Raw genomic sequence first — 17,131 nt, forward strand, 5'->3', positions numbered from 1 at the left:
GGTTGAAAGAAGATCACAGCTAGGAGTAATATACATCATACTAAACAGACTGGCAGGTGCACAGATGGGGTGGGTTGGCTAAGAATTCGCCCTGCAGTTTGAAAGGGAGAAGCTAAATTTGGATGTACTGTATTAGTATTCGAGTGGAGTAAAGGGAACTGCAGAGGCAAGAGAGAGGAGCTGGCCAAAGTTGATTGGAAGGGGACAATAGCAGAGATGATGGCAGAGCAGCAATGATTGGAGTTTGTGGGAGTAATTTGGAAGACGTTGCTGAAGAAGAACCATTCTAAAGGGAGGAAAAGGTAACCATGGCTAACAAGGGAAGTCAAAGACTTCCCATAAAAGCAAAAGATATACAATACAATATAGTAAAAGTTAGTGGGAAGCTTCTAAAAACCAACAGAAGATGATTTTTTTTAAAAAGCAGTAAGAAAGAAATAGTGAAATATGAAGGTAAGCTAGCCAATGTATAAAAGAGGATACCAAAAGTTTTTTTTCTGATATATAAAGAGTAAAAGAGAGAGATGAGTGAGCATTGCATTGCTGGGAAATGAACCTGGAGAGGTAGTAATAGGGGCAAAGAAATGGCAGACTTTGTGTCAGTGTTCACTTTGGTGAAACATGTAGTATCAGCAATGTGCCAGAAATTCGAGAGTGTCAGGGCCAGAAGTGAGTGCAGTTGCCTATTACCAAGGAGAAGATGCTTGGAAAGCTGAAAGGTCTGAAGGTAGATAAGTCACAAGGACCAGATGGACTCCACCCTAGGGCTCTAAGAGAGGTAGCTGAAGAGATCATGGAGGCATTAGTAGTGATCTTTCAAGAATCACTTGATTCTAGAATGGGGTTCCGGAGGTCTGGACTTTGCAAATGTTACTCCACTCATTAAGAAGAAGGGAGGCAAAAGATGGGAAATTATTGCCTGGTTTCAGTAGTTAGCAAGATGTTAGCATCCATTATTAAGGATGAGGTGTTGGGGTACTTGGGGGCACATGATAAAATAGGCCAAAGTAAGCATGGTTTCACTAAGATTTCCCTGCCTGATAAATCTATTGGAATTCTTTGAGGGAATAACAGACAGGATAGACAAAGGAAAGTCGGTGGAAATTGTTTACTTGGACTTTCAGAAGACCTTTGACAAGGTGCCATGCACGAGGCTGCTAAAGAAGACAAGAGCTCATGTTTATACACGAAAGATACTAGCATGGGTAGAAGATTTGCTGACTGGCAGGAGGCAAAGTGTGTGGGGGGGGTGTGGAAGGTGGTCTTTTCTGGTTGGCTGCTGGTGACTAGAGGTGTTTCACAGGGGTCTGTGTTGAGACTGCTTCTTTTCACATTATATGTCAATGATACTAATGGTGGAATTGATGGCTTTGTGGCCAAGTTCGCAGACAATGCAAAGATAGGTGGGGGGGCAGGTGTTGATGAAGCAGGGAGTCTGCTGAAAGACTGAAACAGTGGCAGCTGGAATACGTTGTAGGGAAGTATATGGTCATGCACTTTGGTAGAAGGAGTAAAGGTGTAGTCTATTTTCTAAACTAAGAGTGAATTCGGAAATCAGACTTGGGAGTTCTTGCACAGGATTTCCTAAAGGTTAATTTACAGATTGAGTTGGTAGTAAGGAAGGCAAATGCATAATGTTAACATTAATTTCAAGAGGGATGGAATATAAAAGCCGAGGCTTTATAAGGCATTTGTCAGACCATATTTGGAGTATAGTGAGCAAGTATTAGGCTCCATATGTCTAAGAAAGGATGTGCTGGTATTGGAGAGGGTACAGATGAGGTACACAAGAATTATGCTGGAATGAAAGGATTAACATCTGAGGCACATTTAATGGCTCTGGGCCTGTGCTCACTGAAGTTTAGAAGAAGTTTGGGGGGAGGGGAATCTCATTGAAGTCTACCAAATATTGAAAGGCCTAAATAGAGTGGACATGGAGAGGATGTTTTCAATAGTAGGAGAGTCTAGTACCAGAGGGTATAGCATCAGAATAGAATGATGTCCCTTTAGAACCAAGATGAGGAGGAATTTCTTTACACAGAGGGTGGCAAATTTGTGGAATTCTTTGCCACATAGATGGATTGGATATATTTAACGTGAAGGTTGATATGTTCTTGATTAGTAATGCTGCCAAATGTTACGGGGAGAAGACAGGAGAAGGGGGTTGAGGGGGAAAATAAATCAGCCATGATGAAATGCTGGAGCAGACTCATTGGACTGAATGACCTAATTCTCCAATGACTTGATGGTCTTTTCTCCAGGATTGGAGAATCCAAAACTAGAGGGCACAGATATAGGATGAGGTACTTTTTTTACACATAGGCTAGTGAGTGCCTGGAAGGGGCTGCCAGATGAAGTGGTTGAGGTGGGTATAATTGCAGCATTTAATTAGCACTTGGATAGGTACATGGGAGGAGGAGAGGAGCTTAGAGGGTTATGAGCTGAAGGCGAGCATCTGGGACTTGCAGGAGGGATTCTGTGGTCAGCATGGACCAGTTAGTCTGAAGGGCCTGTTTCTGGGCTGTGTTCCACTCTGACCATTTTTGTTAAGAGTGCCAGCTGCTGGTATATAGGGTAACAAGTGGGATGCCACTTAAGAGATTTACTTTGGAAACTGATAAGACCATTCTTTCTATTAATGTTTGTAATATGCTTTATTGAGCAATGCGACATCCACTGAGACTGTGTTAGTTTTGATTTTATGTGATTCAGAAAGGAGCTGGCATTAAAGTTTCTGAGGAGTTGCCACTGTGCCTCTTTTGACTTGGTTTGTGAGTAGTTGGGGGGAAAAGAAAATTCGGTATGTTTGTAGATGCTACACAATTTGCTATTTCTCATTTAATCGCATTGCGGTTATCTGCTTGTGATCCGCCACCAAAAGAGGAGGAAAATGTGATGCTGGGTAGGGCTGTGACAATTGCCTTCTAGACAGACATGTGCTTGGTACCCGCTGGATAACTTTACTGTTAGTCTGCCTCCTTCCTCCATTGGCTCACAATGCTTAACTGCAAGAGACTTGATGCGAAGTTCATGGACAGATATTGATTTTCCAGTAAGGGTGATTAATCGATATGGATACTGTGACTGGTCTCTCCTCAGCATTCCAAAGGGCTGATGAAGGCCAGCAGCTGTTATATTTTGTTTGCATCAAAGTTGTTGGTTGCAGGTGAGGTTTGTGACATATCTGAATCCTTTGATATACTTGTCAATGTTTGCTTTGAAACTGCTTCCTTCCAACCAATCTTCCTGATGCAATAGTTCCTGTGTTCTATTAGTTCTGCAAACCGTGATCATATGTTTCCCTAACATGTGCCAGAGTTCAGTCTATTTTATCGAGGTATACTGTAGATATCCCTTGGGTTCAGGGCACAGGACCATAAGACTTTTGCTCCGAGTCTTCTCTGTCATTCCATCATGGCTGATTTATTATCCCTCTCAACCCCATTCTCCTGCCTTCTCCCAAGGACAAGCCATATCTTCTCCCCATATGGTCCAGACAATCCTGTTTACATGAAGAACTGGTGCTATGGGATACAAATGTTCCAATTTTTAACTGTTAACTCCCCAGGATATCCAGGCTATATATTTTGAGTTTGTGTGCGTGCACATCTTGAGTGAGCATTGGCTGTTCTACAGATGTGTGAGTTGGCAGCTGGATGCTTCATGCCAAGTTGCAACAGGGAATCTCTCTGTAATTGATTGTTCACAGACTACTCAGTGTTTCTTTCTTGTTTTGCTTTTCAGGGCTGTGGCCTTCGGGATATTTGTGGAACTTTTAAACAGACTGACAGGGAAGTTGCATATAGAAAGAGTTCATTGGGCCTGTCAGCTCTCTATGTGAAAGCAATTCAGCCAGTCCCACCCCTCCTTCTCCCTGCAGATTCTTTCCTTTCAAGGACTCGTCGAGCTTTGTCTTTTAATGCCACAACTGACTCTGCCCCCGCTACTACCTCTGGCAGTACATTCCACATCCTAACTGCTTGCAGTGTAATAATATTTCCTTGTCAGAAAATGTGTAAAAATTAGAGCAACAAGTAAACTGCTAGAGGAACTCAGCGGGTCAGGCAGCACCTATGGGGGTGGAGGGGGGTGGGGGGAATGTTTCCAGCTTCTCTACTCTCTTGTGCCTCTCTTTAGTTTAAAAACTACATTGTGTATTTCTTTCAGAAAAAGGAGCATTCTCACCCTGGCTTCCCTTGCATTCTCTCCTTACGTTGGTCCCATGGACCATGCTGAGCATAAAATGGCTTTGAAGGTGATCCAACTATTGAAGATTAAATTTTGTTTTGAAATTGCCTGAACTTGTGAATCTCCAAGTTCCAGTCGTTCTAAGTGGGATTAATGTTCCCATTGACCCACATCTGTTTTCTTGTTTATAAAATTGAAACTCTTAGTCGTAGCAATAAGAAACAGTTCTTTAGGTTTTAACACTTGAGGTTATGAATCTCCCGTACAGATATTTCTGCATAATCCAGAAAGATTTTGTTTCTGATTAGGTTTCTGTTAAGGAAGAGTGAGATGTTGAATTAGACTACAAGACATACAGCATGAGCAGAAGTTAGACTTTTGTCATGGTATGTTCGTTTATTTCCTGCAAAATGAAACCGGTACTTCTTGACACTTTCCTTGTTTGTCTTCAATGTAGACAGACCACAACTGCCTAATCCGAAGGCAGTGCTCCAGATTCCGTGGGGAATCTCAGGAATTTGGAATCTTGCTCTGTCGTTTCACTGGTGCCAAATACCCTTCTGCCACTGCTGAGCTGTACACATTCACTCTGCTTCACTGCTTTCAATTTATTGCACTTCTTCCAGGCTCTCTGTTAAACAATATCCAACACAGAGCTGGGATGTTGAACACAATATACTTCTGACTTCTTCCCTGAACACTATCCAGATCTGTCCCTGTTCCCAATTGTCCTTGTTTTCCTGTTATCGACTTGCTGTTAATTGCCGCTTTAATTGTTCACTGCAGCACTGTGATGCTCACTTACGGCGAAGTGTAAATGAAAGCTTCTACTCACTGTCCAGCATGCGGTACAGTTTCTGTTACATTCCCAGATCCGTCAAAAACATTGGCTTCTGTCACATCTTTCCGTGACATTTGACGCTGCTGTCTCATTTCCTCTTCATCTCTGACAGAAACAGCTCTTCATAGGAAGGTGCAGCTTGGGAGTTTTCTGTTGTATCACTTTCCATCTTTGTAATCAGGTTTTAGTGTGGTGATTGAGTTTAATACATTATTAATATTTTCCATTAAACACTATTTAATGATTTTCTTAGGTCAAAGACCATCCAAATAAAACAATGTTCATCAAGCCTTGTTTCCTGTAGCGGGGGAAATCTATGATCAGAGGGCACAGCCTCAGAATAGAAGAATGTCCCTTTAGAACAGACCTGAGAAGGAATTTGTTTAGCCAGAGGTAGTGAATCTGTGGAATTCATTGCCACAGACTGCTGTGGAGGCTAAGTCATTGGGTATATTTAAAACAGAGGTTGATAGGTCCTTGAGAAGATAGGTTCAGAGGTCACAGGTTATGGGGAGAAGGCAGGAGAATGGGATTGAGTGGGGTAATAAATTGGCCATAATGGAATGGCGGAGCAGACTCAATGGGCCGACTGGCCTAATTATGCTTCTATATTTTATAGCTTTATGTTGATGGAAATGGAGTTAATATTTCAGTTCTGTGATCTACTGCCTTTGTACTATTGCTTTTTGCTTTTATGATTTATCCATGCTAGACTAGGGTCTTTCATACTTGACTGAATGGTTTATCTGTGATTCCTACTGGTTTAGTTCAAAGCTTCATTGGTTATCGAAGCATGTATCCATATACAACTCTGAAACTTGTCTTCTCCAGATAGCCACGAAACAAAGATCATGAAAGTCATTCAGAGAGAAACATCAAACCCACCCCACCCCACAATGCACAAAAAAAGAATGGCATCCCAATCATCAACCCCCAAAACCTACCCCCTCCCCCCGCTCAAAGCGGAACAAGAATATCAGCTCCCAAAAAACAACCCCCCCCACACACAAAAAAAACTAATGGAAACCAACAGAACATCAACCCCCAAACACCCTCCCCTTGCACAGCAAAATGGAAAAGGAACGAGTGATAAAAATCAGAGAATATAAAAACCATAATTCTGGAAAAAGTCGACAATCCATAAACGCAACAGTCCAATCCATAAACACAAAACCACGATACCGTCCTACGATATCACTACCATTCGTCAAAAGAGAGGGATACCATACGAGGCAGAGAGGCCTACCCACCTGCCACAGTGAGCCACACAGCGATAAGCTGCTCACAGACTCCTTCTCTGCAGTGATCAAAAGGAGAGCCGACGGCACTGAACTCTTACCCACCTTCCACATTCGCTTCAATGTCTCAATCTTCCTTGATGTGGTAATTGGCAAAATAGAGTAGAACATTGGCTTGCACCTGTCTCAATGATTCTTGGCATCAAGGCCATCTGAGTACACATGTGCTTCCAGGAATCTTCTCGGAGCACTGCGTCGCTCAAAACAATTTCCAAACTGTAAATTGTAGGCTCTAACAGTCCCAGAAACACATTTAAGGTGAAAAACAGATGAAAAAGAAGTAAAAAAGAAATTTTTGTGAGCTATCTGGAAATGTTGACCAAGGGAGCATTGTACACTATTTTGTGTTCTGTGCACCTCAATCCATCATCTTTACATTGTGGAGCCTGGTATCTGACATTCACCTTTCCAATGTGCTGTTGGATTCTTCCAAATACTAACTAAATTATAATGATTAGTGTCAACTTGTTGGACAGTTAAAGTGTCAACTTGTTGGACATCCTCAGTTAAAGTATTCCCTGGAATCAGTCTTCCTGCATTATATATGAGATCCAGCCGTGTATTTCATTGGTATAAATCTTAACAGCAAGACATAACACCCAGTGGCCACTTTATTAGATGTCTCCTGTACTTAATAGAGTGGCCTCTGAGTGTTCATGATCTTCTGCTATTGTGGTTTACCTATTTCAAGGTTCAATGTTTTGTGCATTCAGAAATGCTCTTCTGCACACCACTGTTATAACACAAGGTTATTTGAGTTACTCTCACCTTCCTGTCAGCTTGAACCAATCTGGCCATTTTCCTCTGACATCTATCACTTACACTGGATGTGTTTTGTTCTTATACCAATCTAGTGACTGTTGTGTGTAAAAAAATTTTTTTTTTAATCTCAGGACACCAGCAGTTTCTAAGACACTTAAACGACTCTGTCTGGCATCAACAATCGTTCCATGGTCAAAATCACTTAAATCACATTTCTTCCCCATTCTGATGTTTGATCTGAACAACAACTGAACATCTTGACCATGTCTGCATGCTATTTTTTTGCATTGAGTTGCTGCTATATGATTGGCTGATGAGGTATACATGTATCTAATAAAGTGGCCACTGAATGTATGTATTTTGAGTCAGAGAGGGAATAACTGAGCAAGGGGTGCCTGTTGAAGATAGTGCAGAGACCACGTATGTTGTGGCTGCACCTTTGCACAATAACATTGGACTATGATAAGCTGTCAAACCACTCTTTGTTCCATGCTGCTGAGGATTCTGTCTCTCGTTCTTGTCTACTTTCAAACCATGGGGTTGAATTGTGTTTGGTTTTCTATAAAATCAATTTTGTTCTCTGTATGTTTTGTAACTCCAAAGCATAAAACTAGTTGAAAGCAAGAACACAGAGCATGTCTTGGTTTTGTTCTTACTTCAAACGAGACGCATACCTTTGATGTACATATACATATCATCTTTAGTGGAATTATTTAAACAACAAAGCATGCTTAATCAGGCAATCTATTTACCATATTACTCAAATATTACTGAGATATTAAATATACAATACTCCCCCCTGATTAGCTATAAACTCCAACTCAATATAGAATGACAGGCTTGGACACCTTTCTTCTGGATGTGTTGCTATCGCGAACAGTGGATTGCAAGCTTCACTGGACAATGTGGATCATAACGTGCAAGAACAGTGTCTGATGCCACAATTTCCGTGAGCTCATGGAAAGTCACCTCACACTGCTTTGTCTATTGCCATTTCTTCCGAATCTGTAGTAATGAGTTCAAGGGGTGGATCACAGTGGTCAGGTTTGGCAATAACCTGTTGCAGTAATTAACAAACCCTAAAAAGGACTACAGCTGTAACACATTCTTTGGCCTTGGGGCATCCACCACTGCATTATTTTTCTGAGCACACTTGTATAATGCTTGAATGTCAGTTGTTTAAACCAAGCATTATTTACTGACCACAGTAAGTAATGCTTGGCGTAAAGTATTCATACTTGTTGCATCATGCTCTGAGCCCATAATCTTCTAATCTTTTTAACATTGTCATGAGATTTTGGCAATGGTCCTTGTCATCCTTACCAGTAACATGATGTCATCCAGATAACACTGAGTCCTGGGCAGCCTTGCTGCACCTGATCCATGACTTTCTGCCAGAGTGCAGATGTGGATGCTACTCCAAAAATAAGCCTATTGTAGTAATAAAGCCCTTTGTGAGTGTTTATGGTGAGAAACACTTTGGACTCTTCTGTATCTGTCTGTAGGTAAGCCTCAGCTGAGTCCACTTTGCTGAAGTGTTTACCTCCAGAAAGATTTGCAACAAAATCCTCTACCCTGGGCAGAGGGTATTGATCTACTTTTAGTGCTTTGTTGATGGTGACCTTAAAATCACCACAGAGTCAGACAGACCCATTCTTCTTGACTACTGACACCATTGGTGTTGCCCATGGGCCCCACTCAACCTTGGAAAGAATTCCTTTGGTCTCCATGTGATCTAGTTCAATAGCTACTTTATCATGGCTTTGTAAAACTTGGATAAGGTATTTTCATTTAACACTGTTTTATCCTTGACATGTTTGAGTTTTCCAATGCCATCCTTTTTTTTTTAAATATTGAGGCTCCAGTCGGGCTTGAACTCACGAACTCGTGGTTTGACAAGACCAATGCTCTAATTCTTGAGCTAGACGGGCCTTACCCCAATGCCATCCTTGAACACTGCTGTGGCATCATTCACTTTGTTCGTTCATTGTTCATTACGTGCCATGTCGTATGACATGGGTGATCATGGTCTGTCTATGAGAATGATTGTTTGTGGCAAATTTTTCTGCAGTTATGGTTTACCAATGCCTTCTGGGCAATGTCTTTACGAGATGGGTGACCACAGCCATTATCAGTACTCTTCATGGAAGGTCTAACTGGTGTCAGTGGTTGCATAACCAGGACCTGTGATGTGCACCATTTGCTCATTGACTATCCACCACCTGCTCCCATGGCTTCACGTGACCCTGATCAGGGGAATAAGCAGGTACTACAGCTTGCCCAAGGGTGACCTGTAGGCCAGTGGAGAGAAGGTGCGCCTTATACCTCCTTTGGTAGAGTTGTATCTCCACCCTGACACTCAGAATCTTTCTTAATTCACTTTCAGTTGACTATTGCGGGGATATGGCATGCAAATTGTGGGTGAATCTCCAATCAAGTTGTAGTTGTCTCAGCCACTCGTCCCCACAGGCTGGCCGTCCTGTTTTTACCACATACAAGCCCAATGTGGCTTGTTGGTAGTTGTATTTCCCACAGGAGTTATCTTTTCTGCAGTATAAGTTCCTAGCTGGATACCAGCAGGCTTTAGTTCAGTATCTATGAAATGCTGTTGAAGCTCGTGTTGTGGAGTGATGGAGACAGCCAAGCCAGTGTTCAATTCCATTTTAATTAATTTGCCATTCACTTTTGAAGAATCAGTCAAGGTTGTGCCAGCAGGCAACGTGACCAACGGCAACGTTCTGCAGTCACAAAACTACTTCTTTCAAATGTGGTACTACTACTAAGCTGCATGCGACTGGATCTTGTGATTTACAGTTTTAAGGTGTAATTTTGGGCCGATTGAGTGATCTGGTGCTTTGCTGTCTCTGAGGAAGTTCGATGAGGTTTGGAGCAGAGTGTGCAACCTGGAGACCTGATGACCTGCAGCGGGGGCAAAAGTCCGTAAACAACTCCATTGCTTTTCTCTGATTGAGGCGTCAAGCAAGGTTGAAGTCGACGAGGATGAGAGCAGTGGACGGGGAGGTGTTCGGCGGCATCTGCCTCTCCTTCTCACTAGCTGTAGTCAGAGCAAAGTGCAAGAGTCTTGGGATCCTCGGTGCCAGGGTTTTGTTTTGAGGGACTTTGAGGTTCCTGCTGCTTGTGTTCCTGGAATCCGGTCAGGCTTTTTTTTTGCTGTTCCTGAGTGGTTTGATGCGGACTGGGGCGCTTTGGCCTGTGTTGGCTAATGGCTCAGCCAGGTTTGTTTCTGCTTAGAAATTACAATTTCACACTCACTTTCATTCCTCACTGCAACTCTGTTGTGTCCCTCTCTGATATGTCCATTGATACAGTAATTTCAACTGCTCCTTTAAGTGTAAGTTGTGATTCAGTTTTTGAATGCTTCCTTGTAAGAAGAACTAAACAATCTCTTCTTGCGTCATTATGCCCATTACCAAATTGAGAATGCTTAGACAACTTCTTCAATTCAGCTATGTACGCTGAAATGGACTCCCCTTCCTTTTGATTCTGCTTACGAAACCCAAAGCCTAACAATGGTTTCAGTTCTAAATGTTCATGCTTTACTTTCACGATATCAGCAAAGCAAATGGCATGCCTTTAAACCCAATGCACTCGCTTCTCATTGGTGGTTTCATTTCATTTAAGATACTGTTCAATACACTCAGTATACAATATCTGTTTGTCTCTTATGCAATCGAATATGTCTATATTTCTGATGTAGCCAGCCATTTCTGCTTTTTTAAAATTTATAACTATTATCACTTGGTATTCACTGTTTATGAACCCATGCACTTAGTCCATTTTCTGCCTCTTTTTTTAACTCGACCTTCTCTGTCTTTTCTGAAGAAGCACGTGCTCTGCTGCTTTTGTTTTTACCCGAACGTTTCTCACTGTGCGTGAACAGGTAGGTGGTCATCTCAGGTTTGTTTAAAACTTCCTCATCATCACTAGTATGTTTTGTATCTCCAAAACGTAAAACTGATTGAAAGCAAAAGCCTGGAGCCAGGAATGTGTGCATCTTATTTTCATTTTTACTTCGGATGAGACACATACATATGACGTGGTGGTATAATGATGTATGTCATTCACGTACTTTTACATATAACCAGTAATGAATTATTTGAACGACAAAGAATGTTGAATCAAACAATATATTTTCAATATTACTGCTATATTAAATACACAACATCCTCAGCTGATCCAAACCTCTGCTTTTGAATCGTTATCTGTCTGCTTTGCCTGAGGTTTACATCTCTGATGTTGTAAACTGGTTTGCATGAGGCAAGGACAATGACAAATGCTTAGTCTTCATTGTGCAACACAGCTCGTTTACTGGAAATGAGAATTCTTCAGAAAGTTGCATAGAATTTTCTAACATGTGGCGCTGCTGTCTCTTAAAGTGAAACCGTAATGACTCAAGGTTTGCCTGTGTCTGTCAAAAATCGGTCTTCGGCCAGCATCCATAGACTCTTTTATCCTAATAGCTGCTCAGATAGTAACTTTGCTAGTCTGGTAAAGTAAACTAGACTTTTGTTTCAATTCATTTTGTGCTGAATCTTGGAATTTTTGCAGAAGTATTATCCTAGCTTTGAAGCTTAATCTCTTCCCTTCTTATCCCTATTGTCTGTTTCTCTCCCTCTGTCTCAGTCTCTCTTCTTTCCTCATTCTTTTCTGTGTCCCATTTCTGTTTGTTTATCCTTTTGTGTCTGTTGTACTTTCTATCGCAGGGAGTTTTCCCAAGTGGTCCTGAAGCTAGAGACCCAAGTCTGGGAGGCAAAGGTCCACGACACTGTGGAATCCCTGTAAAGCTTGTTAGTTCCTGCATGTGGCATATATATTTCCCGTGTGCAGTGCAGAGTTCTGTTCACAGTCAAAAACTGGGTATCTGAAAGCAGGTGTTGAAAATTGAGCAGCCTTAGGCTTTTCTCCTGGGGGGCATTGAGAAATAGATGGCAGTGTCTGTACTGAATATCAGGTTGGTTCCCTGGCAACATCTTATTTTTAGGGGAGCGGCACTCATTTACACAAACATCAAAATTCCATGAGCAGCCAACTCACTTGACTCAGTTTGTGAGGTCAGTGGAATGGGAGCGATGATCAGAGATATTCTAACAGAACTGGAAAATATTTAAGTAGTTAAACTAATTTTAAAGTACTTCTGAAACATTTAATATAAGCAAAATAATGTCAGAGAATAACTAAAAGTTTAAGAAAAGGAGATTACTCTTTCAATGAAATTGCACTTAAATGCTAGATGCCCGTTATGACTGCGGGAAAGGTGAGGAATCAGATATGAACTGTGTCTGGTCTTTCAGTTCCATGTCCAGCGGAGTAGGTAATGGAGTCTGATTTAATGTCCTGTTTGTAAGGGGGCAACCCAGAGAATGCAGCACTCTCCCAATATTGCTCCTTCAAAAGTGTAATCCTTCCTCCGTATTGCCCCTCCCACATTGTGACACTCCCTCAGTGCAGCCCCTCCTACAGCGTGACACTCCTTCAGTACTACCCATCTCTCAGTATGACACTTCCTCCCCTCCTGCCTCTCCCACAGTGACACTCCCTCAGTACCACCACTCCTACAGTGTGACAGTCCCTCAGTAACCCCCTCCCACAGTGCGATGCTCCCTCACTACGGCCTCTCTCACAGTGAGACACTATCTCAATATTCAAAATTGTGACCATCCCTCGGTACCACCCCTCTCGTAGTATGACTCTTCTTCAGTACTACCCCTCCCTCAGCACTGCTGTTATGGCCTCCTCAATGTTGTATAAAGGTCCATCTTGGTTCCTTGCTCTAAGAGCCTATATGTTTTTAACTTCCTTCTCAACTTACGCTGCCACTTTCAACAAATTGTCACATACACCCTAGATCTCTGTTATCGTACTTCTAGAGTGTAACACTTCATATTTCTCTGCCTCCTGTCTGCCCATGTCTATATCTCTGAATTTAACTATCAAACAGTTCATTATCTCTTAAGTTTTACCATGCAGTTTTGAAAATTGTGACTTTACACTCAAGTCCAAGTCATTAATTTTATGTTAAGATGAGCAGTCTCTGTTCTTGAGGAACTCAGCTGTAAAATTCCTTCCAGTCAGGAAAAAAAAAGAAGCCTTCATTATTGTTCACTCTTTCCCATTACTTAGCCAGTTTTCTATCCATGCTGCTACACCCATAATATGCCATGGTCTAAAATTTTAATGACACTTTTATTCTGTTTCACTTCAACAAATACGTTTTTGGAAATCCAATACTGTGTAGCTCATCAGCTGTATTGCTCTCATTGTCCCAAGATTTTTTGAACTGTATTTAAGAGCTACAACTTTTTGCATTTTGAAGACCGGTTTGGGAATCAGGTAGAATTAATCGTTATCAGAGTATGTTGTAGTTGTACAAGACTTCAGTGAGAACACACTTGGAGTACTCTGTACAGTTTTAGTTTTACTGTTGCCATTAAGAAGTTGACTCATGTGAGCAGCTCAGATGGAAATCTTCAAATATTCCTGTTTTAGACTGCTACAGTGGAAATCCATAGCTACAGCTATGGCCAATACAGTAAGCAACATCATTTTATGGCATTTAAAAATCTTTCGCTACTCAAAATTGACAAATCTCAGATGGTAGTTTTTGGTAGCTAGTGCTAAAGAAAAGTGTTCTGACTTCCACTACCGACTATTCTGCTGGCAAATATATAGTCTCTAGTAAATAACATCAAAGACTTCACTACTGTACAGAGAGGGACATCGGGGACTGTTGTGATTTTTGTTTCACGGAGACTAGGATGTCTCCTGTCATTCCGAACATAGCGATAGAGCTCATTGGCTTCACGATTCATTGCCAAGATAAGACTTAATTCTTTGTGGTGGATAAACATGGCAGTTCTATCCCAGTCCTGCTCACCAGACCTGGAACATCTCACGATCAAGTATTCGTTTATCTGTTGAGAGTTTTCAGCCATTATCTTGAAATTGGTGTATATCCACCTCAGGCCCGTATCAAGCAGACTCTAGACAAACTGAGTGATAGAATCAACAGGTATGATCCCTTCTCCCTGATTTTGGAGGATTTTATCTAGGCCAGCTTGGAGCTTTCTAAATAATTACACCAGCATGTCTTTTGGAACCAAAGGAGCCAACACGCTGGACCACTGCTACACCACCATGAAGAACGCTGACCTGACTGTGCCATTCCCATGTCCGCACTTTGGAAAGTCTGATCATCTGGCTGCTCATCTACTCCCTGAGTATAGGCAGAGACTGAAGAAAGCAGGACCAGTAGAGAGGACCAAGAAAGTATGAACAAGGGAGATGGAGGAAGCCTTGCAGGACTATTTTGAGTTGGCGGATTGGACACTATTCAGGGATTCCTCTTCGAATCTGATGAATATGGTACAGTTGTCACTGACTTCATTAACACCTGTGTGGATGTGTGTGTGCCTACGAGAATATACTGTACATACCTGATTCAAAATCCATGGATAAACCAGAAGATTTGTAGTCCGCTGAGGGCTAGATCTGTGGCATTCAAGCCTGGTAATTCAGGACTATACAGGAAGACCAGGTACAACTTACAGAGGCAATCTCAAGAGCAAAAGAACAATTCTGAATGAGGCTGGAGGTGGAATCGATGGACATCAACTTTGGCAAGGCTTGCAGGCCATTACTTCTTACAAAGCGAAACCTAACAGAATGGCAGTGTTGTTTTACTCCCAGATGAGCTCAATGCCTTTTTATGCACGCTTTGAATGGGAGGTGAACAAAAAAGCTACAGCTGTGAGGATCCTGCAGCACCTGGTGACTCTGTGATCTCTGTCTCGGAGGCCAATGTCAGAATGTCTTTCAAGGATGGTGAACCCTTGCAAGGCGACAGGCCCAGCTGGGGTACCTTGTACCTGGCAGGGCTTTGAAAACCTGTGCCAACTAACTAGCGTGTACGTTCAAAGACATTTTCAAGCTCTTATTACTACAGTCGGAATTTCTCAAAAGGGCAAAAATCATACCAGTGCCCAAGGACAGGGTGAACTGCCTTGATAACTACCATCCAGTGGCACTCACGTCTATGATAATGAAGTGCTTTGAGAGGTTGGTTATGGCTGGAATCAACTCCTGTCAAAGCAAGGACCTATTGCCACAATAGGTCTACAGCGGATATAATCTTATTGATTCTTCACAGGGCCTTGGATCACCTGTACAATACTAGTACTTACGCCAGACTGCTGTTTATTGACTACAGCTCAATGTTTAACACAATCATTCCTACAGTTCTGAACAAAAAGTTCCAAAACCTGGGTCTCTGTACTTCGCTCTGCAACTGGATCCTCGACTTCCTTACTGGAAGACCACAGTGGCTGCAGCACAGCCTAGTATGGGAACACCCAATGCCCAGGAGCGGTGCGCTAGAAATGAGCATAATTAGTGAAGACTGTTAATAATGATTCATCTGATCTGGGCCAGCAGAGCCAGTTTTGAGGATGTGGCCTGCTGCTGGCATGATATTTTATCAGACAACCTCAAAGGACTGCAGATGCTTGATTTATATTGAAAGTCATCTACTCTCAAGGCTCTGTGATCACATTGGCTTGTTTGACCCATTTAAGCCCCATTGCAAGAGGATACTGTCAGCCGCTCCTGCATTCTAGGGAGTGGGGTTGGAAGATATCTGTCCATTGTGCCGCCGACTGTGTCGCTATTTTGTGACAGGTTTAAAAATACATGGAAGTTCCATTTCCATGACAAAATGGATTCAATTTCTTCCCCTACCCAATGTGTCCTACTGGCATACATCCCTGGAAAACTGGTGTTTCTTCTCTTGAAGACAATGTAGGCTGTTGCTTCAGTGCAGTAATAAGGGATTTCTTCACCCAGAGCATGGTGAATCATAGGAGCTTCTCCACACAAGAGAATGAGGTGCTGGATTTATTCAGCCTCGAGCGGTGCCTTGCCTAAGGTGACATAATGAAGCACAGTCCCATCTGCCCTCATAGATCAACGTAGAAGATCTCTTGTACCATTTACAGAAGTGGGGGGGATTCTCCTCTGTTAATTACCAATATCTAGCTGTGTGTGGGAGCTTGGTGTGTGCAAACTGTCTCAGTTATATCCTGCATGGAAACTACTGCACCAGCTGTGAAACGTATTCAGATATTCAGAGAATTTATGCCCTCTTGACCTTACCCCTCCCTTTGTCTGCAGTCTGCTATCCTACATAATCCCGGACTCCTCCAATTCCAGCCTGGGGTGGGGTTCTCTGTTTTTTACCTGCATTGCCATTGACAGCTGAGGGCCTTAGTTCCAGTTTCCCTCCTCCATCTCAATTCTTTCTCCTTTGAGACCTGAGGGAATGACCACCTTGATCAAGCTTTCAATCAGTTGTAGTGCTTAAACTTCTTTGTCAGCCTGGAGATGTTTGACACACTAACCATACAGTAATGGTAGAAGTTGTTGAATGTAACCCTGAAGAGCTGAGAAAGGCCATCTCCCAGTGTGTAAGAGTAACTGAAGGCAGTTTGTGTTATGAGGCAGATAGAAAACAATAGTGGTGACTTGTGTATCTGAGCTGGGGGGGATTTCCTTGCAGATTTCTTTAGAGAATGAGCTGCTTTAGTTATTATGCTTTCACTGTCAGTCACCTGTCCCTTATTCTTGCCTTGCAGGAGAAGCGAAAAACATGCCTCCCTATCCAGGGCCAAATAAGATGAGGGACTGCTACTGTACAGTCAATCTGGATCAAGAGGAGGTATTTCGGACCAAAATAGTGGAGAAATCGTTATGGTACGTGTTTTGATGTGTCTGAGCTTTAATTTCATCTCAATAGTTTGGCAGTTCTGGGGAAATGAAAATATTTTAATATTTATGTGATCCCTGACCCACTACAATGGAGCTGACAATTAAAAACACAAAGTAAGAGCTGGTCCCACAAGCCTGCCCCGTGTCTCAATTTATGCAGGTCTGGTCTCCTTTTGTGTATAGTTCTTCAATGATTCTATTGTGTTTCTTTGTATCTACTGTGAATGCCCACAAGTAAATGAATCTCAGGGTAGTGTATGGA

The 17,131-nt window shown here is 42.2% G+C and overlaps 1 protein-coding gene across 1 annotated transcript in view; it reads left to right on the top strand.

Moving 5' to 3' along the window:
- rasa3 (RAS p21 protein activator 3) overlaps positions 1 to 17,131 on the top strand; it is a 162,082-nt gene that overhangs the window by 60,319 nt on the left and 84,632 nt on the right. The window contains exon 2 of the mRNA XM_073028960.1: positions 16,737 to 16,854. Within this exon, the coding sequence (XP_072885061.1) occupies positions 16,737 to 16,854 (118 nt within the window). The remainder of the gene's footprint in view (positions 1 to 16,736; positions 16,855 to 17,131) is intronic.

Source organism: Hemitrygon akajei, chromosome 2 (genome assembly GCF_048418815.1).
Source record: "Hemitrygon akajei chromosome 2, sHemAka1.3, whole genome shotgun sequence".
In the NCBI taxonomy this organism is placed as follows: Eukaryota; Metazoa; Chordata; class Chondrichthyes; order Myliobatiformes; family Dasyatidae; genus Hemitrygon; species Hemitrygon akajei.